Source organism: Ascaphus truei, chromosome 21, assembly GCF_040206685.1.
Source record: "Ascaphus truei isolate aAscTru1 chromosome 21, aAscTru1.hap1, whole genome shotgun sequence".
Taxonomy (NCBI): Eukaryota; Metazoa; Chordata; class Amphibia; order Anura; family Ascaphidae; genus Ascaphus; species Ascaphus truei.
Genome location: NC_134503.1, coordinates 290,429 through 311,346, shown reverse-complemented (window position 1 = coordinate 311,346; position 20,918 = coordinate 290,429). Strand labels below are relative to the sequence as shown.

Below are 20,918 nucleotides of genomic sequence, written 5' to 3'. Positions count from 1 at the left end.
GGGGCAGTGTGGGGGGTCACGTGACAGGGACCCTCTGGGCAGTGTGTGGGGGGGGTCACGTGACAGGGGCACTCTGGGCAGTGTGTGGGGGGGGTCACGTGACAGGGGCACTCGGGGCAGGTGTGAGGGGGAGTCACGTGACAGGGGCACTCTGGGCAGTGTGTGGTGGGGGGTCACGTGACAGGGGCACTCGGGGCAGTGTGAGGGGGAGTCACGTGACAGGGGCACTCGGGGCAGTGTGTGGGGGAGTCACGTGACGGGCACTCGGGGCAGTGTGAGGGGGAGTCACGTGACATGGGCACTCTGGGCAGTGTGGGGGGTCACGTGACAGGGGGCACTCGGGGCAGTGTGAGGGGGGAGTCACGTGACAGGAGCACTCGGGCAGTGTGAGGGGGGAGTCACGTGACGGGCACTCGGGGCAGTGTGGGGGGGGTCACGTGACAGGGGCACTCTGGGCAGTGTGAGGGGGAGTCACGTGACAGGGGCACTCGGGGCAGTGTGTGGGGGGGGGGCACCGGACAGGGGCAGTGTGAGGGGGGAGTCACGTGACAGGGGCACTCTGGGCAGTGTGAGGGGGAGTCACGTGACAGGGGCACTCTGGGCAGTGTGAGGGGGAGTCACGTGACAGGGGCACTCGGGGGCAGTGTGTGGGGGGGGTCACCGGACAGGGGCACTTGGGACTATGTGGGGGGGTCACGTGACAGGAGCACTCGGGGCAGTGTGAGGGGGGGGTCACGTGACAGGCACTCCGGGCAGTATGAGGGGGGGGTCACGTGACGGGCACTCGGGGCAGTGTGAGGGGGGTCACGTGACGGGCACTCGGGGCAGTGTGAGGGGGGTTCCGAACCATGCCAGGATGTACATTATGTAGTAGTTGCAATTTTTGCGACTGCATGCTGTGCGGAACCACAACTCTCTCTCCCCACGAGGCAGTGATCCTGGTGGTCAGTTCCAGATGGCGAAGTTTATATGGCCTCAGGTTGGATGCTACGGTTTGAGGCCATCCACCCTGTACGATTGCATAACGGTGCAGAGCGTGTCATCGCGCTGTGTTTCCTTGGCGAGTAACTGAGGTCAATGTATTCGTAGTCGCATAGTGGCAACGTGGTCGCTGAATTTCGTTTTTTTTCTTGAAGTGGTAGTTGGGACATCGCTTCCGCATCAGCGTGCTCATCGTGTGAGCGGTATTTTATACTGTGTATGCTCCCAAAAAGAGGGCGTACCTTTGTAGGCGAGCGGCTGTTGTTGTGGATATACCCTTTTTGGGGTTAAAGATGAAGAGTAACGGCTTGTGATCCGTGACAAGCGTAAAGTCGCGACCACACACACACGTGGAATTTCTTTATAGCGCACACTATAGCTGGGGCCTCTTTATCAATCTGAGAATAGTTGCGTTCGGCCTCGGATAGGGACCGAGACGCAAAAGCGATTGGTTTCTCTCTGCCATTGTCCCTCAGATGAGTAAGTAACTGCCCCGAGACCATATGGTGAAGCGTCACATGCTAACAGTAACGGTGTGCGGAGGTCATTGTGGACCAATAATGGGGACGTCAGAATCATGCGTTTTGAGATTTCGAAAGCCTGACACGTCGCTGTCCAGTTCCATTATGTTGTTGTTTCCAATAATCTGTGCAGGGGGGTACAGAATGTGCGCTGGATTAGGGAAGAATCTATTATAATAGTTCAGTAGTCCCAAGAAGGAACGAAGTTGTGAGACATCCTTGGGTGTGGGAGTCTTCAGTAATGCGTCCACCTTGTCTTCCTTTGTGGTGGAGCCCTTCTTCAGACACCACATGTGCACAAAACTCTAATTTGGGCACAAAAAACTTGCATTTTTGCAGATTTGCCTTTAGCTCACAGTCCAGAAAGACCAGCTCGACATTGTGGCGATGCTCCGCGTCAGTGCGCCCGGTGATCAACTTATCATCGAGCAAACACCGAGTATAACGTATGCCAACCCAATATTTCCTCCATTTTATGCTGCCAAATTGTGGGTGCTGGGGCAATCCCAAAAACCATTCCATGGTCACCCTTTAGATTTAAAGGAAGAGAAATATGGCTTTCAGAGGAGAGGTGTCCCTTACAGGAGATGCTGTGGAGCAGTGTAACAGGCGCCTCTGTTAAGATATAAAATGTTCAACCTGAAAAGTCATGGACACAGTGTCACATTGGTATGGAGTGTCACAGGCTGGACAAAGTGTCACATTGGTATGCGGTGTCACAGGCTGGACACAGTGTCACATTGGTATGGGGTGTCACAGGCTGGACACAGTGTCACATTGGTATGGAGTGTCACAGGCTGGACAAAGTGTCACATTGGTATGCGGTGTCACAGGCTGGACACAGTGTCACATTGGTATGGGTGTCACAGGCTGGACACAGTGTCACATTGGTATGGAGTGTCACAGGCTGGACAAAGTGTCACATTGGTATGCGGTGTCACAGGCTGGACACAGTGTCACATTGGTATGGGGTGTCACAGGCTGGGGTATGGGGGGTTACAGGCTGGACACAGTGTCACATTGGTATGGAGTGTCACAGGCTGGACACAGTGTCACATTGGTATGGGGGGTTACAGGCTGGACACAGTGTCACATTGGTATGGAGTGTCACAGGCTGGACACAGTGTCACATTGGTATGCGGTGTCACAGGCTGGACACAGTGTCACATTGGTATGCGGTGTCACAGGCTGGACACAGTGTCAAATTGGTATGCGGTGTCACATGCTGGACACACATTGATATGGGCTGTCACATGCTGGGCAGTGTCACATTGATATGGGAGGGTGACAGACTGGGCAGGGTGTCACGGTTATGGGCTGTCACATGCTGGGCAGTGTCACATTGATATGGGAGGGTGACAGACTGGGCAGGGTGTCACGGTTATGGCGTGTCACAGTTTGCAGACACACGGAGTCCCTGCCCTGTAGAGATTACAGTTTGTGTTTAGTGTTTTAGGCTCAGGGAGATAGTGACTTGCCCAAGGCCACAAGGAGCGGATTTGAAGCGGGCTCCCAAGAGACATTACCACTAGGCTACTCCTTACCGTGAGACCAGGCCCCACTGACCCCTCAAGTCACCGACATGGAGTGTGACAAGAAGATGTGAGCTCAGTACTCAGAGTAACAGAAGCCCCACACTGAGGGTGTCCTGGCCCAAGCACACCCTGAGAGAGGCGTAGGGACCGGCAGCTTAACACAATCCCATATATCAAGCAAGGGAACCTTCTTACTGAAGTGTTTATTTGGGGCAACAACATACAAATAAAAGGGGGGGGGGGAAGTACTGAGGGAACACTGGGACATGAGAGTAATGGGAGGGGGAGCTATGAGGGAAGTGGGGTAAATGCAAGATATAGGGATAGGTAAAAATCAGTCACTTTCCCGGGATAGGAGAGATGACGGCTCAGGATGGCTGCTGGTACTAGAGGCAGCATGCTGGGCTGATGGGAAACTAACTGGGACAATATCACCTGGCAAGGGGAGGGGGAGCAGTCCATCCTGGTAAAAGGCAGGGGGGTTGCCAAAGCAACTGGCTGAAGCCAAGAAACCCACAAGGGGTCGTAGGAGCGCTGGCAGTCTGAGGAGCGCTGGCAGTCTGAGGAGCGCTGGCAGCCTGAGGAGCGCTGGCAGCCTGAGGAGCGCTGGCAGCCTGAGGAGCGCTGGCAGCCTGAGGAGCGCTGGCAGCCTGAGAAGCGCTGGCAGCCTGAGGAGCGCTGGCAGCCTGAGGAGCGCTGGCAGCCTGACTGAGGAGCGCTGGCAGCCTGACTGAGGAGCGCTGGCAGCCTGAGGAGCGCTGGCAGCCTGAGGAGCGCTGGCAGCCTGAGGAGCGCTGGCAGCCTGAGGAGCGCTGGCAGCCTGAGAAGCGCTGGCAGCCTGAGGAGCGCTGGCAGCCTGACTGAGGAGCGCTGGCAGCCTGACTGAGGAGCCCTGGCAGCCTGACTGAGGAGCGCTGGCAGCCTGAGGAGCGCTGGCAGCCTGAGGAGCGCTGGCAGCCTGAGGACCGCTGGCAGCCTGAGGAGTGCTGGCAGCCTGACTGAGGACCGCTGGCAGCCTGACTGAGGAGCGCTGGCAGCCTGACTGAGGAGCGCTGGCAGCCTGACTGAGGAGCGCTGGCAGCCTGACTGAGGAGCGCTGGCAGCCTGACTGAGGACCGCTGGCAGCCTGACTGAGGAGCGCTGGCAGCCTGAGGAGCGCTGGCAGCCTGACTGAGGACCGCTGGCAGCCTGACTGAGGACCGCTGGCAGCCTGAGGAGCGCTGGCAGCCTGACTGAGGAGCGCTGGCAGCCTGACTGAGGAGCGCTGGCAGCCTGACTGAGGAGCGCTGGCAGCCTGACTGAGGAGCGCTGGCAGCCTGACTGAGGAGCGCTGGCAGCCTGACTGAGGAGCGCTGGCAGCCTGACTGAGGAGCGCTGGCAGCCTGAGGAGCGCTGGCAGCCTGACTGAGGAGCGCTGGCAGCCTGACTGAGGAGCGCTGGCAGCCTGACTGAGGAGCGCTGGCAGCCTGACTGAGGAGCGCTGGCAGCCTGACTGAGGAGCGCTGGCAGCCTGACTGAGGAGCGCTGGCAGCCTGACTGAGGAGCGCTGGCAGCCTGACTGAGGAGCGCTGGCAGCCTGACTGAGGAGCGCTGGCAGCCTGAGGAGCGCTGGCAGCCTGAGGAGCGCTGGCAGCCTGACTGAGGAACGCTGGCAGCCTGAGGAGCGCTGGCAGCCTGAGGAGCGCTGGCAGCCTGACTGAGGAGCGCTGGCAGCCTGACTGAGGAGCGCTGGCAGCCTGACTGAGGAGCGCTGGCAGCCTGACTGAGGAGCGCTGGCAGCCTGACTGAGGAGCGCTGGCAGCCTGACTGAGGAGCGCTGGCAGCCTGACTGAGGAGCGCTGGCAGCCTGACTGAGGAGCGCTGGCAGCCTGATGAGGAGCGCTGGCAGCCTGACTGAGGAGCGCTGGCAGCCTGACTGAGGAGCGCTGGCAGCCTGACTGAGGAGCGCTGGCAGCCTGACTGAGGAGCGCTGGCAGCCTGACTGAGGAGCGCTGGCAGCCTGACTGCGGAGCGCTGGCAGCCTGACTGAGGAGCGCTGGCAGCCTGACTGAGGAGCGCTGGCAGCCTGACTGAGGAGCGCTGGCAGCCTGACTGAGGACCGCTGGCAGCCTGACTGAGGACCGCTGGCAGCCTGAGTGCTGGCAGCCTGACTGAGGACCGCTGGCAGCCTGACTGAGGAGCGCTGGCAGCCTGACTGAGGAGCGCTGGCAGCCTGAGGAGCGCTGGCAGCCTGAGGAGCGCTGGCAGCCTGAGGAGTGCTGGCAGCCTGACTGAGGAGCGCTGGCAGCCTGACTGAGGAGCGCTGGCAGCCTGACTGAGGAGCGCTGGCAGCCTGACTGAGGAGCGCTGGCAGCCTGACTGAGGAGCGCTGGCAGCCTGAGGAGCGCTGGCAGCCTGACTGAGGAGCGCTGGCAGCCTGAGGAGCGCTGGCAGCCTGAGGAGCGCTGGCAGCCTGACTGAGGACCGCTGGCAGCCTGAGGAGCGCTGGCAGCCTGACTGAGGAGCGCTGGCAGCCTGACTGAGGAGCGCTGGCAGCCTGACTGAGGAGCGCTGGCAGCCTGACTGAGGAGCGCTGGCAGCCTGAGGAGCGCTGGCAGCCTGACTGAGGAGCGCTGGCAGCCTGACTGAGGAGCGCTGGCAGCCTGACTGAGGAGCGCTGGCAGCCTGACTGAGGAGCGCTGGCAGCCTGACTGAGGAGCGCTGGCAGCCTGAGGAGCGCTGGCAGCCTGACTGAGGACCGCTGGCAGCCTGAGGAGTGCTGGCAGCCTGACTGAGGACCGCTGGCAGCCTGAGGAGCGCTGGCAGCCTGACTGAGGAGCGCTGGCAGCCTGAGGAGCGCTGGCAGCCTGAGGAGCGCTGGCAGCCTGAGGAGCGCTGGCAGCCTGAGGAGCGCTGGCAGCCTGACTGAGGACCGCTGGCAGCCTGACTGAGGACCGCTGGCAGCCTGACTGAGGAACGCTGGCAGCCTGACTGAGGAGCGCTGGCAGCCTGAGGAGCGCTGGCAGCCTGACTGAGGAGCGCTGGCAGCCTGACTGAGGACCGCTGGCAGCCTGAGGAGCGCTGGCAGCCTGACTGAGGAGCGCTGGCAGCCTGAGGAGCGCTGGCAGCCTGAGGAGCGCTGGCAGCCTGAGGAGCGCTGGCAGCCTGACTGAGGACCGCTGGCAGCCTGACTGAGGACCGCTGGCAGCCTGACTGAGGAGCGCTGGCAGCCTGACTGAGGAGCGCTGGCAGCCTGACTGAGGAGCGCTGGCAGCCTGAGGAGCGCTGGCAGCCTGACTGAGGAGCGCTGGCAGCCTGACTGAGGAGCGCTGGCAGCCTGACTGAGGAGCGCTGGCAGCCTGACTGAGGAGCGCTGGCAGCCTGACTGAGGAGCGCTGGCAGCCTGACTGAGGAGCGCTGGCAGCCTGACTGAGGAGCGCTGGCAGCCTGACTGCGGAGCGCTGGCAGCCTGACTGAGGAGCGCTGGCAGCCTGACTGAGGAGCGCTGGCAGCCTGACTGAGGAGCGCTGGCAGCCTGAGTGCTGGCAGCCTGACTGAGGACCGCTGGCAGCCTGACTGAGGAGCGCTGGCAGCCTGACTGAGGAGCGCTGGCAGCCTGAGGAGCGCTGGCAGCCTGAGGAGCGCTGGCAGCCTGAGGAGTGCTGGCAGCCTGACTGAGGAGCGCTGGCAGCCTGACTGAGGAGCGCTGGCAGCCTGACTGAGGAGCGCTGGCAGCCTGACTGAGGAGCGCTGGCAGCCTGACTGAGGAGCGCTGGCAGCCTGAGGAGCGCTGGCAGCCTGACTGAGGAGCGCTGGCAGCCTGAGGAGCGCTGGCAGCCTGACTGAGGACCGCTGGCAGCCTGAGGAGCGCTGGCAGCCTGACTGAGGAGCGCTGGCAGCCTGACTGAGGAGCGCTGGCAGCCTGACTGAGGAGCGCTGGCAGCCTGAGGAGCGCTGGCAGCCTGACTGAGGAGCGCTGGCAGCCTGACTGAGGAGCGCTGGCAGCCTGACTGAGGAGCGCTGGCAGCCTGACTGAGGAGCGCTGGCAGCCTGAGGAGCGCTGGCAGCCTGACTGAGGACCGCTGGCAGCCTGAGGAGCGCTGGCAGCCTGACTGAGGACCGCTGGCAGCCTGAGGAGCGCTGGCAGCCTGACTGAGGACCGCTGGCAGCCTGACTGAGGACCGCTGGCAGCCTGACTGAGGACCGCTGGCAGCCTGAGGACCGCTGGCAGCCTGACTGAGGAGCGCTGGCAGCCTGACTGAGGACCGCTGGCAGCCTGAGGAGCGCTGGCAGCCTGACTGAGGAGCGCTGGCAGCCTGAGGAGCGCTGGCAGCCTGAGGAGCGCTGGCAGCCTGACTGAGGACCGCTGGCAGCCTGACTGAGGAGCGCTGGCAGCCTGACTGAGGAGCGCTGGCAGCCTGACTGAGGAGCGCTGGCAGCCTGAGGAGCGCTGGCAGCCTGACTGAGGAGCGCTGGCAGCCTGACTGAGGAGCGCTGGCAGCCTGACTGAGGAGCGCTGGCAGCCTGACTGAGGAGCGCTGGCAGCCTGACTGAGGAGCGCTGGCAGCCTGACTGAGGAGCGCTGGCAGGCTGAGGAGCGCTGGCAGCCTGACTGAGGAGCGCTGGCAGCCTGACTGAGGAGCGCTGGCAGCCTGACTGAGGAGCGCTGGCAGCCTGACTGAGGACCGCTGGCAGCCTGAGTGCTGGCAGCCTGACTGAGGAGCGCTGGCAGCCTGACTGAGGAGCGCTGGCAGCCTGAGGAGCGCTGGCAGCCTGAGGAGCGCTGGCAGCCTGAGGAGCGCTGGCAGCCTGACTGAGGAGCGCTGGCAGCCTGACTGAGGAGCGCTGGCAGCCTGACTGAGGAGCGCTGGCAGTCTGACTGAGGACCGCTGGCAGCCTGACTGAGGACCGCTGGCAGCCTGAGGAGCGCTGGCAGCCTGACTGAGGAGCGCTGGCAGCCTGACTGAGGAGCGCTGGCAGCCTGACTGAGGAGCGCTGGCAGCCTGACTGAGGAGCGCTGGCAGCCTGACTGAGGAGCGCTGGCAGCCTGACTGAGGACCGCTGGCAGCCTGACTGAGGACCGCTGGCAGCCTGACTGAGGACCGCTGGCAGCCTGACTGAGGACCGCTGGCAGCCTGACTGAGGAGCGCTGGCAGTCTGACTGAGGAGCGCTGGCAGCCTGACTGAGGAGCGCTGGCAGCCTGAGGAGCGCTGGCAGCCTGACTGAGGAGTGCTGGCAGCCTGACTGAGGAGCGCTGGCAGCCTGACTGAGGACCGCTGGCAGCCTGAGGACCGCTGGCAGCCTGACTGAGGACCGCTGGCAGCCTGACTGAGGACCGCTGGCAGTCTGAGGAGCGCTGGCAGCCTGACTGAGGACCGCTGGCAGCCTGACTGAGGACCGCTGGCAGCCTGACTGAGGACCGCTGGCAGCCTGAGGACCGCTGGCAGCCTGACTGAGGAGCGCTGGCAGCCTGACTGAGGAGCGCTGGCAGCCTGAGGAGCGCTGGCAGCCTGAGGAGCGCTGGCAGCCTGACTGAGGAGCGCTGGCAGCCTGAGGAGCGCTGGCAGCCTGACTGAGGAGCGCTGGCAGCCTGACTGAGGAGCGCTGGCAGCCTGACTGAGGAGCGCTGGCAGCCTGAGGACCGCTGGCAGCCTGACTGAGGAGCGCTGGCAGCCTGACTGAGGAGCGCTGGCAGCCTGACTGAGGAGCGCTGGCAGCCTGACTGAGGAGCGCTGGCAACCTGACTGAGGAGCGCTGGCAGCCTGAGGAGCGCTGGCAGCCTGACTGAGGAGCGCTGGCAGCCTGACTGAGGAGCGCTGGCAGCCTGACTGAGGAGCGCTGGCAGCCTGACTGAGGAGCGCTGGCAGCCTGACTGAGGAGCGCTGGCAGCCTGACTGAGGACCGCTGGCAGCCTGACTGAGGAGCGCTGGCAGCCTGAGGAGCGCTGGCAGCCTGACTGAGGAGCGCTGGCAGCCTGAGGAGCGCTGGCAGCCTGACTGAGGACCGCTGGCAGCCTGACTGAGGAGCGCTGGCAGCCTGACTGAGGAGCGCTGGCAGCCTGACTGAGGAGCGCTGGCAGCCTGACTGAGGAGCGCTGGCAGCCTGAGGACCATTTGCAGGCACAGGTCCCTGCCCCGTGGAGCTTACAATCTATGTTTTTGGTGCCTGAGGCACAGGGAGATAAAGTGACTTGCCCAAGGTCACAAGGAGCCGACACCGGGAATTAAACCAGGATCCCCTGCTACTCAGTGCCAGTCAGTGCCTTTACTCACTGAGCCGCTGCTTCTCCCAGGCTCCCCTGCTTCACACTCAGTGTCAGTCAGTGTCTTTACTCACTGAGCCGCTCCTTCTCCCAGGTTCCCCTGCTTCACACTCAGTGCCAGTCAGTGTCTTTACTCACTGAGCCGCTCCTTCTCCCAGGTTCCCCTGCTTCACACTCAGTGTCAGTCAGTGTCTTTACTCACTGAGCCGCTGCTTCTCCCAGGTTCCCCTGCTTCACACTCAGTGCTAGTCAGTGTCTTTACTCACTGAGCCGCTCCTTCTCCCAGGTTCCCCTGCTTCACACTCAGTGCCAGTCAGTGTCTTTACTCACTGAGCCGCTGCTTCTCCCAGGTTCCCCTGCTTCACACTCAGTGCTAGTCAGTGTCTTTACTCACTGAGCCGCTCCTTCTCCCAGGTTCCCCTGCTTCACACTCAGTGCCAGTCAGTGTCTGTACTCACTGAGCCGCTCCCTCTCCCAGGTTCCCCTGCTTCCCACTCAGTGCCAGTCAGTGTCTGTACTCACTGAGCCGCTCCTTCCCCTGCTTCACACTCAGTGCCAGTCAGTGTCTGTACTCACTGAGCCGCTCCTTCCCCTGCTTCACACTCAGTGCCAGTCAGTGTCTGTACTCACTGAGCCGCTCCTTCCCCTGCTTCACACTCAGTGCCAGTCAGTGTCTTTACTCACTGAGCCGCTCCTTCTCCCAGGTTCCCCTGCTTCACACTCAGTGCCAGTCAGTGTCTTTACTCACTGAGCCGCTCCTTCTCCCAGGTTCCCCTGCTTCACACTCAGTGCCAGTCAGTGTCTTTACTCACTGAGCCGCTCCTTCTCCCAGGTAGAAGAGTTTGTCAATCAGATGTTTCTTGTCCTCTTCAGTGTCCGCTCATCGTGAACAAACCGTCAGATTTAGGCAGAGAATAGGTAAGTACACTTTGACCTGGGAAGGACGGACCCTTTAAATGATGACGCCGGGGTTTGGAGGTGTTACTGTAATGTGTCGGTTTCCCGGGACCTTCCATTAACATCGCTCCCTAATTGATGTTCCTGTGGGGGCCGCTTGTGGTCACGAGGTACGTCTGGGAATAGAGATGCTGTATGCACTGGTTGTATCACTCCTACCCGGATGCCTTTCCTCATCTGAGTTGCCATCTTTTATGTGCCCACCACATTTCTTTCACAGATAAGTATTTATTTGTTGTATTATATTTATGTGGAGCGGGGGGGGGGGGGGTCTGGGGGGAGGTGGAGCAGAGGTTCTGGGGGGAGGTGGAGCAGAGGTTCTGGGGGGAGGTGGAGCAGGGGTTCTGGGGGGAGGTGGAGCAGGGGTTCTGGGGGGAGGTGGAGCAGGGGTTCTGGGGGGAGGTGGAGCAGGGGTTCTGGGGGGAGGTGGAGCAGGGGTTCTGGGGGGAGGTGGAGCAGGGCTCCTGGGGGGAGGTGGAGCAGAGGTTCTGGGGGGAGGTGGAGCAGAGGTTCTGGGTGGAGGTGGAGCAGAGGTTCTGGGGGGAGGTGGAGCAGGGGTTCTGGGGGGAGGTGGAGCAGAGGTTCTGGGGGGAGGCGGGGGACTAGGAGGAGGCAGAGCGGGTAGTCTGCAGGGGGGCAGAGCAGGGAGTTTGGGGGAAGGTGGGGCGGCTGGGGAGAGGAGGAGCTGGGGGAGGCAGATCTGGGCGCCAGGGGGAGACGGGGCGGCCAGGGGCAGTCAGAACGGGGGGAGAAGGCAGAGCGGGGCGGCCCGGGGGGAGACGGAGTGGGGCGGACGGGGGGAGACGGAGCGGGGCGGCCGGGGGGAGGCGGAGTGGGGCGGCCGGGGGCAGTTGGGGCCTGGGAGAAGGCAGAGCGGGGCGGCCGGGGGCAGTTGGGGCCTGGGAGAAGGCAGAGTGGGGCGGCCGGGGGCAGTTGGGGCCTGGGAGAAGGCAGAGCGGGGCGGCCGGGGGCAGTTGGGGCCTGGGAGAAGGCAGAGCGGGGCGGCCGGGGGCAGTTGGGGCCTGGGAGAAGGCAGAGCGGGGCGGCCGGGGGCAGTTGGGGCCTGGGAGAAGGCAGAGCGGGGCGGCCGGGGGCAGTTGGGGCCTGGGAGAAGGCAGAGCGGGGCGGCCGGGGGCAGTTGGGGCCTGGGAGAAGGCAGAGCGGGGCGGCCGGGGGCAGTTGGGGCCTGGGAGAAGGCAGAGCGGGGCGGCCGGGGGCAGTTGGGGCCTGGAGAAGGCAGAGCGGGGCGGCCGGGGGCAGTTGGGGCCTGGGAGAAGGCAGAGCGGGGCGGCCGGGGGCAGTTGGGGCTGGGAGAAGGCAGAGCGGGGCGGCCGGGGGCAGTTGGGGCTGGGAGAAGGCAGAGCGGGGCGGCCGGGGGCAGTTGGGGCCTGGGAGAAGGCAGAGCGGGGCGGCCGGGGGCAGTTGGGGCTGGGAGAAGGCAGAGCGGGGCGGCCGGGGCAGTTGGGGCCTGGGAGAAGGCAGAGCGGGGCGGCCGGGGGCAGTTGGGGCCTGGGAGAAGGCAGAGCGGGGCGGCCGGGGGCAGTTGGGGCCTGGGAGAAGGCAGAGCGGGGCGGCCGGGGGCAGTTGGGGCCTGGGAGAAGGCAGAGCGGGGCGGCAGGGGGCAGTTGGGGCCTGGGAGAAGGCAGAGCGGGGCGGCCGGGGGCAGTTGGGGCCTGGGAGAAGGCAGAGCGGGGCGGCCGGGGGCAGTTGGGGCCTGGGAGAAGGCAGAGCGGGGCGGCCGGGGGCAGTTGGGGCCTGGAGAAGGCAGAGCGGGGCGGCCGGGGGCAGTTGGGGCCTGGAGAAGGCAGAGCGGGGCGGCCGGGGGCAGTTGGGGCCTGGGAGAAGGCAGAGCGGGGCGGCCGGGGGCAGTTGGGGCCTGGGAGAAGGCAGAGCGGGGCGGCCGGGGGCAGTTTGGGCCTGGGAGAAGGCAGAGCGGGGCGGCCGGGGGCAGTTGGGGCCTGGAGAAGGCAGAGCGGGGCGGCCGGGGGCAGTTTGGGCCTGGGAGAAGGCAGAGCGGGGCGGCCGGGGGCAGTTGGGGCCTGGAGAAGGCAGAGCGGGGCGGCCGGGGGCAGTTGGGGCCTGGGAGAAGGCAGAGCGGGGCGGCCGGGGGCAGTTGGGGCCTGGAGAAGGCAGAGCGGGGCGGCCGGGGGCAGTTGGGGCCTGGGAGAAGGCAGAGCGGGGCGGCCGGTTTGTAATAACAGGTGAAAGTGCTCGGGGGAGAATGTCCATAAACATTGTTCAGTCGTCCCATTCATCATCTTCATCATCGTCCCCGCCGTCATCGTCATCGTCATCTAGGGACCAATAAAGCCGGGAATCAGTACATTGCACAATAGGGAGGAGTTAAGGGATTGACGCTCTGCGGGAGGAGGGCGGGCGACGCTCTGCGGGAGGAGGGCGGGCGACGCTCTGCGGGAGGAGGGCGGGCGACGCTCTGCGGGAGGAGGGCGGCCGGCGCTCTGCGGGAGGAGGGCGGCCGGCGCTCTGCGGGAGGAGGGCGGCCGGCGCTCTGCGGGAGGAGGGCGGGCCACGCTCTGCGGGAGGAGGGCGGGCGACGCTCTGCGGGAGGAGGGCGGGCGACGCTCTGCGGGAGGAGGGCGGCCGGCGCTCTGCGGGAGGAGGGCGGGCCACGCTCTGCGGGAGGAGGGCGGGCGACGCTCTGCGGGAGGAGGGCGGCCGGCGCTCTGCGGGAGGAGGGCGGGCGACGCTCTGCGGGAGGAGGGCGGGCGACGCTCTGCGGGAGGAGGGCGGGCGACGCTCTGCGGGAGGAGGGCGGGCGACGCTCTGCGGGAGGAGGGCGGGCGACGCTCTGCGGGAGGAGGGCGGGCGACGCTCTGCGGGAGGAGGGCGGCCGGCGCTCTGCGGGAGGAGGGCGGGCGACGCTCTGCGGGAGGAGGGCGGGCGACGCTCTGCGGGAGGAGGGCGGCCGGCGCTCTGCGGGAGGAGGGCGGGCGGCGCTCTGCGGGAGGGCGGCGCTGCTCTGCGTTACCTGAAGAGTGAATGGCTTTGCTCCGCTTTTGCATGACGTGCATCAGAGCCCCCACTAGGCCGGCGCTCTCCTGGGGGGAGGTTGGAGCCTCCCCAGTGTCCGTGACCTGTAACATCACAGGGGTGACCACACATCCTCACCATCCAGGCGAAAGTCGCCCCCATCCTCCCACACTCACCTTGTTCAGCTGGATCCCCTGTCTGATCTGGTCCAGGAGACCTCCGCGGCCCCTAGCCGGAGCTGGCGTCGGTGAACTCTGAACCCCTGACAGAGAAGGGGGAGGAGGAGGAGGGGGGCTATCCACGATGGGTTCTGGAGCCGGGAGCGGTGGTGGCGGAGGCGGGGGAGGTGGAGCTCCTGAGCGGGATATCGGAGGTGGGGGAGGGGGAGTGCTCCGTGAGGGGGGAGGTGGGGGGACAGAGGATCCACGGGATGGAGTAGGGGGCAGGGGTCCCGATCTGCCCCTCCCCTGGGAGACGGGGGGAGGGAGTGGGGCTGTGCGGGAGGGAGGGGGAGGGGGAGGTGCAGCGGGATCTGTATAGAGAAAACAAGATGGAATAACTTCATACTTCAGTCCCTATCTCTTGCATTCCCTGTCTGTCTCTTTCTTCCAGTCCTGTGCCTGCCTGCCTGTCTGTCTCTGTCTTCCAGTCCTGTGCCTGCCTGTCTGTCTCTGTCTTCCAGTCCTGTGCCTGCCTGTCTGTCTCTGTCTTCCAGTCCTGTGCCTGCCTGTCTGTCTCTGTCTTCCAGTCCTGTGCCTGCCTGTCTGTCTCTGTCTTCCAGTCCTGTGCCTGCCTGTCTGTCTCTGTCTTCCAGTCCTGTGCCTGCCTGTCTGTCTCTGTCTTCCAGTCCTGTGCCTGCCTGTCTGTCTCTGTCTTCCAGTCCTGTGCCTGCCTGTCTGTCTCTGTCTTCCAGTCCTGTGCCTGCCTGTCTGTCTCTGTCTTTCTCTCTGTCTGGTTCTCGCTCTTGTCCTCTCACCGCTCCTCCTCATCTCCTGCTTCACCGCCTCCACTCCCCCCTGCTGTTCTATGAAATCGTAGATAAGTTTGGAGGTCTCTGCGTCTGCCAGCTGAGCGTCGCTGATCCCCGCGCGACTGAAGAGATTGCGCAGCTCCGGGTCCAGAGCGTTGACCTGGGGTAGGGAGCACAGGGAGACGCGCTCAGAGTGAGGGGAACATGCAGCGTTCTTACCAATATTATTACATGGAAAGGTTGGGAGTCAAGTATATGGGACGTAAGAAGAAGAGATGTGGGGGCAATTACAGACAGGCTATGGGTAGGAAAGGGAGATGAACTTGTAAAGGGGGGGGGGAGTAGAAAGAAAGAGTGAGAACTGTAGGATGGAGCTCTGGGAAATACTTACATCAAACCCGCTGTTGGGATCCCATCCTACGTGGCTGACATGTCTGTGAACAGGAAGCAGATAACCTGTCACCCCCACATCAGAACATCTCCACACCCCCAGGTGCCCCTTCATTTGGGAGCAACACCTGTGATAGGATCGCCCTCCTATATAAGAACATCTCGCCGTAGGTAAAGCGCGCCCCTTCTTGTGCGCGCTGCCCGGCTTTTAGATCCTTCGGTGTCTTACTTGAAGCCGCTGGGAGCTCCGATGTCCGCCTTGGAGAACTTCTTCTTGCCCTTCTTGCTCTTGTCGCTGGTGCTGGGCGCGGGCAGAGCACGGTACCTGGTGGACGTGATGTCTGGATTTGGGATGCTGAGCACGGGCAGGTTTAGGCTGGGGGCGGGGGAGAGATTCTGCTGGCTTGGGGGTCCTGGAAGTATTAGCACACATGGTTATATAAGACAGAGCAGCACACACAAACCACGAGTTTCAAATCACTCTCACCACGTATCTCTAATTCCCCGTATCTCCGGTCTCATCTGATATTTGTCTCTTTCCTCTCCCCCCCCCTTCCCTGCCTCCCCCCTTCATTCGCCTGACTTACCCCTTTGGGGATCTTACCATTCGAGAGTGTTCCCGGGGGTGGTGGCAGGGGCAGGGTGCTTCTCTCTGTGCAGGGGGAATGAGCAGGTTACAAAAGTATTGGCCCAGCTGTAGACACCCAGAAGGCAGGGGGCGTAGGGAGGGGGGGGGGGGTCTTACCGTTGGACACGGGAGGAGGGGGGGGCGCAGTCTGCCATTTGTCTGAGGAGAGAAGAGCACAGACAATCTTATATACAGTACCCAACCCCTGCATGTAACGCTCATTCTTACAGTGTAATCTCAGGTACAGGTACTAAGTGGGGCAACGAGAGATACACCTCAAACTGATTCTGTCCCAAAAGCAGCGGACATCAAACTGGGCAGCGCCTCTAGGACTGGTCTAGTTCTCCATATATTTGGGGGCGCAGATGTATATGAAAAATACAAAAGAACACACAATAGTGCAATATGTTTGTGACAGTGTAGAGACTCGTATACATCTGAGCCCCCCAAGATCTGGAGAACGGTGAACACAGGATTGGAAAAGCAATCCACTAAGCAGGGTTTCATATATATATATATATATATATATATATATATATATATATATATATATAGCAAACGACAGGGGGTGCCCAGTGCTACATCCAAATGACAGAACATACATGGTAATAATTACAAGAAATAATGCTTCAGTACTAATAATAATGCTAATACTAATAAAATATGTTTTTTTAGTTAGATATTTTGGCCAAAGCATCACAAGCCCGCACACCAAACGTCAAGGTAAACCATAATAAGTGCAAGTCCCACACTACACTGCATATGTTCCCTATACCTCTTTATATATATACTAGCTGATATACCCCGCGTTGCCCGGGATGTAATTTTGGGGGGGCGGGCGACAGGGTTGGGCTTCCCCCCCCCTTGACAGCTAGGTGGGTGACTCAGTTGACTGAGTGTGTGGGTGGATGGGTGACTGAGTAGGTGGGTGGGTCGGTAACTGAGTGGGTGGGTGGGTCGGTGACTGAGTGGGTGGGTGGGTCGGTGACTGAGTGGGTGGGTGACTTTGGGTCGGTTTGACGTTGGGTCGCTGGGTGGGTGGGTGACTTTGGGTCGCTGGGTGGGTGGGTGGGTGAGTGAGTTTGACTGGGGGAAAGTGGGTGACTGGGGGAAAGTGGGTGACTGGGGGAAAGAGGGTGACTGGGGGAAAGAGGGTGACTGGGGGAAAGAGGGTGACTGGGGGAAAGTGGGTGACTGGGGGAAAGTGGGTGACTGGGGGAAAGTGGGTGACTGGGGGAAAGTGGGTGACTGGGGGAAAGTGGGTGACTGGGGGAAAGAGGGTGACTGGGGGAAAGTGGGTGACTGGGGGAAAGTGGGTGACTGGGGGAAAGTGGGTGACTGGGGGAAAGAGGGTGACTGGGGGAAAGAGGGTGACAGGGAAAGTGGGTGACTGGGGGAAAGTGGGTGACTGGGGGAAAGTGGGTGACTGGGGGAAAGTGGGTGACTGGGGGAAAGTGGGTGACTGGGGGAAAGAGGGTGACTGGGGGAAAGTGGGTGACTGGGGGAAAGTGGGTGAGTGAGTGACTGGGTGGGTGTGTGGGTGACTGGTGGGTGACTTTGACTGGGTGACAGTGGGTGGGTGGGAGACGGTGGGTAACTTACCTTGGTGGTATTTCCTGGCGGCAGACGGTTCTCCTCCTGGCACGGATATCCCCGTGGCATCAGGCTGGGGCAGGAGGTGGGTTCGGAAGCTGGCGGGGAGCAAGAGTGGCAGGCTGGGGCAGGAGACCCGCGCCACGTGAGGGTGAGTGCAGGAGGCACGGCCCGCGCTTCCCCTCCGTCCGGGAGCGCACGTGATAGTGTGGCTGGGGATGTTGCGGAGCGTGCGGGTTTGGGGGAGGTGGGGGAGAGAGTGAGGGGCACCGGGAGAGGGGAGAGGGGGGGGGAAGATGAGCTGCGGTCGACGGGGGAGAGTGAGGCCAAGCAACAGAGAGAGTGTGTGTGTGTGTGTCCCCCTCCCCTTTGGCCCGTCACTCCGCCTCAGGCCAATGAGAGGTGTGCGGGGGCGGGCGGGCGGGCCAAGGGACCAATGAGATTTCCCCTAGGGACACAGGACATCCAGACAGGCACACAGTGCTTTCACTAATATAGTATAATATATATATATATATATATATATATATATATATATATATATACACACACAGTGGTCGACAAATCACCAAAAAATCTACTCGCCACCTAGTACCAAACGTGTGCTGCTTGGGCCAATAGGAGCTCGCCACAATGTTAAATCCACTCGCCCGGGGCGAGCAAATGTATAGGTTTGTCGAACACTGTATATATATATATATAAAACATTCTTTTTCACACCATAAATTTATTGGGATTATATTGCACTTTGTATATTATTTTTCACTATAAAAATTCACTAGTATCACTGGGTGCTGCCTTATTATGCAAGCTGCACGTATTCCTGTTATGCGCCTCTGCGCGCGGCTGACAGGCTCCTCTGTACCTTGCTTATGTTGTCTCTTCTGTAACTTTTCTTCCACAACTTCTTGAAAAGCAGCAGCTTCGTCCTCATCCGCAAAGCTCAGCCCGGCCTGGCAGTGCTGAGAGAGCGAGATCTTATTACAGACCACTGTCCCCTCCAGTCACAGCACCAACACACACAGGGACACGCAGCCTGTCCCCTCCTGTCACTGCACACACACAGGGACACAGCCTGTCCCCCCCAGTCACTGCGCACACACAGGGACACAGCCTGTCCCCACCTGTCACAGGACACACAGGGACACGCAGCCTGTCCCCTCCAATCACTGCACACACACAGGGACACGCAGCCTGTCCCCTCCTGTCACTGGACACACAGGGACACGCAGCCTGTCCCCTCCAATCACTGCGCACACACAGGGACACAGCCTGTCCCCCCCAGTCACTGCGCACACACAGGGACACAGCCTGTCCCCCCCAGTCACTGCGCACACACAGGGACACAGCCTGTCCCCACGTGTCACTGCACACACAGGGACATGCAGCCTGCCTCCTCTAGTCACTGCACACACAGGGACACGCAGCCTGTCCCCTCCTGTCACTGCACACACAGGGACACGCAGCCTGTCCCATCATGTCACTGCACACACAGGGACACGCAGCCTGTCCCCTCCTGTCACTGCACACACACAGGGACACAGCCTGTCCCCTCTAGTCACTGCACACACACAGGGACATGCAGCCTGTCCCCTCCTGTCACTGCACACACACACACACACACACACACAGGGACACAGCCTGTCCCCTCTAGTCACTGCACACACACAGGGACATGCAGCCTGTCCCCTCCTGTCACTGCACACACACACACACAGGGACACGCAGCCTGTCCCCTCCTGTCACTGCACACACACAGGGACATGCTGCCTGTCCCATCCTGTCACTGCACACACACACACACACAGGGACACACAGCCTGTCCCCTCCTGTCACTGCACACACACACACACAAACACACACACAGGGACATGCAGCCTCTCCCCTCCTGTCACTGCACACACACACAGGGACACGCAGCCTGTCCCCTCCTGTCACTGCACACACACACAGGGACACGCAGCCTGTCCCCTCCTGTCACTGCACACACACACACAGGGACACGCAGCCTGTCCCCTCCTGTCACTGCACACACACACAGGGACACGCAGCCTGTCCCCTCCTGTCACTGCACACACACACAGGGACACGCAGCCTGTCCTCTCAGCCACGAGTGCTGGGCAGAGGAGAGGTAGTGGAACTCACATCTGAGGGGAAGGTATGGAAGTACGGCCGGGCTGTAACATACAGGAGCTGCTGATACAACTCCTGCTCCCAAACCATCTTCTCGTCCTGCAAGAGAGGGAGTGAAACTGCTCAGCACCCTGCAGAGAGATGCACACACATACACACGCATAGGCACACACATCCCCACACACGCATAGGCACACACATCCCCACAGGCACACATCCCCACAGGCACACACACACATCTCCACAGGCACACACACGTACATCGCCAAAGGCACACACCTACACACACATCTCCACAGGCACACACGTACATCCCCAAAGGCACACACCTACACACACACATCCCCACAGGCACATACACACATCTCCACAGGCACACACTCGTACATCCCCACAGGCACACACACACATCCCCACAGGCACACACACGTATATCCCCAAAGGCACACACGTACACACGCACGGGCATACACACACACATCTCCACAGGCACACACACGTACATCCCCACAGGCACACACTTACACACGCACAGGCATACACATGCAATAAGAAGAACACCCTAGCACATACAATCTAAGTATTAATAGAACCTTAAGTTTTTATAGTGCAAGTTGTACCGAGGTTCCTAAATATAAAAAATATGCAGTTTAAATCATAAAAGAATTTAATATAAAAATTATACATAGTTATACAGATAATAATAATAACGACAAATATCAAACTTCAAGTTCAGTATACCTAAAACCTTGTTCAAGCTTGAACAATAAACCTTAAATATAATCAACACATAATAAAACATAACGATTAAAGCAAACAATCTCTTACAAACTAATAGATAAATGCAATGTACAGTATTGGCTTTTTAGGAATATATTTCTGAGAAAAGTCTTTGCTGCAATTGAATGTATTTGTGTATTAGGCACTATGGCCTCATAGGTTAAAAAAACGTTGAAGTGAAAAAAAAATATCTATGTCCACTTTGCGTCTCTGATGAGGATTTGTTATTCCCTCTTCCCTGATTGCGTCTCTGATTGGGGATTTGTTATTCCCTCTTCCCTGATTGCGTCTCTGATTGGGGATTTGTTATTCCCTCTTCCCTGATTGTGTCTCTGATTGGGGATTTGTTATTCCCTCGTCTCTGATTGTGTCTCTGATGGGGATTTGTTATTCCCTCTTCCCTGATTGCGTCTCTGATGGGGATTTGTTATTCCCTCGTCCCTGATTGCGTCTGTGATGGGGATTTGTTATCCCCTCATCCCTGATTGCGTCTCTGATGGGGATTTGTTATTCCCTCTTCCCTGATTGCGTCTCTGATTGGGGATTTGTTATTCCCTCTTCCCTGATTGCGTCTCTGATTGGGGATTTGTTATTCCCTCTTCCCTGATTGCGTCTCTGATTGGGGATTTGTTATTCCCTCTTCCCTGATTGTGTCTCTGATTGGGGATTTGTTATTCCCTCGTCTCTGATTGTGTCTCTGATGGGGATTTGTTATTCCCTCTTCCCTGATTGCGTCTCTGATGGGGATTTGTTATTCCCTCGTCCCTGATTGCGTCTGTGATGGGGATTTGTTATCCCCTCATCCCTGATTGCGTCTCTGATGGGGATTTGTTATTCCCTCGTCCCTGATTGCGTCTCTGATGGGGATTTGTTATTCCCTCGTCCCTGATTGTGTCTCTGATGGGGATTTGTTATTCCCTCTTCCCTGATTGGGGATTTGTTATTCCCTCTTCCCTGATTGCGTCTCTGATGGGGGATTTGTTATTCCCTCGTCCCTGATTGCGTCTCTGATGGGGATTTGTTATTCCCTCGTCCCTGATTGTGTCTCTGATTGGGGATTTGTTATTCCCTCGTCCCTGATTGTGTCTCTGATGGGGATTTGTTATTCCCTCGTCCCTGATTGCGTCTCTGATTGGGGATTTGTTATTCCCTCTTCCCTGATTGCGTCTCTGATGGGGATTTGTTATCCCCTCGTCC

The 20,918-nt window shown here is 60.6% G+C and overlaps 1 protein-coding gene across 3 annotated transcripts in view; it reads right to left on the bottom strand.

Moving 5' to 3' along the window:
• Positions 1-10,481: 10,481 nt before the first annotated feature.
• Positions 10,482-20,918, bottom strand: part of WAS (WASP actin nucleation promoting factor) — a 47,379-nt gene continuing 36,942 nt past the window's right edge. For 2 of the 3 annotated variants that reach the window (XM_075578296.1, XM_075578295.1), the window contains 10 exons: positions 18,954-19,040; positions 17,674-17,770; positions 15,333-15,374; positions 15,192-15,239; positions 14,817-15,000; positions 14,589-14,631; positions 14,204-14,357; positions 13,404-13,759; positions 13,226-13,331; positions 12,370-12,530 (listed from right to left, as the gene is read on the bottom strand). In XM_075578296.1, coding sequence (XP_075434411.1) covers positions 12,475-12,530; positions 13,226-13,331; positions 13,404-13,759; positions 14,204-14,357; positions 14,589-14,631; positions 14,817-15,000; positions 15,192-15,239; positions 15,333-15,374; positions 17,674-17,770; positions 18,954-19,040 — 1,173 coding nt within the window. In that variant the 3' untranslated portion in view covers positions 12,370-12,474. Of the gene's footprint in view, positions 12,531-13,225; positions 13,332-13,403; positions 13,760-14,203; positions 14,358-14,588; positions 14,632-14,816; positions 15,001-15,191; positions 15,240-15,332; positions 15,375-17,673; positions 17,771-18,953; positions 19,041-20,918 lie in introns of those variants that run through there. The other variant, XM_075578294.1, reaches the window with a different exon arrangement.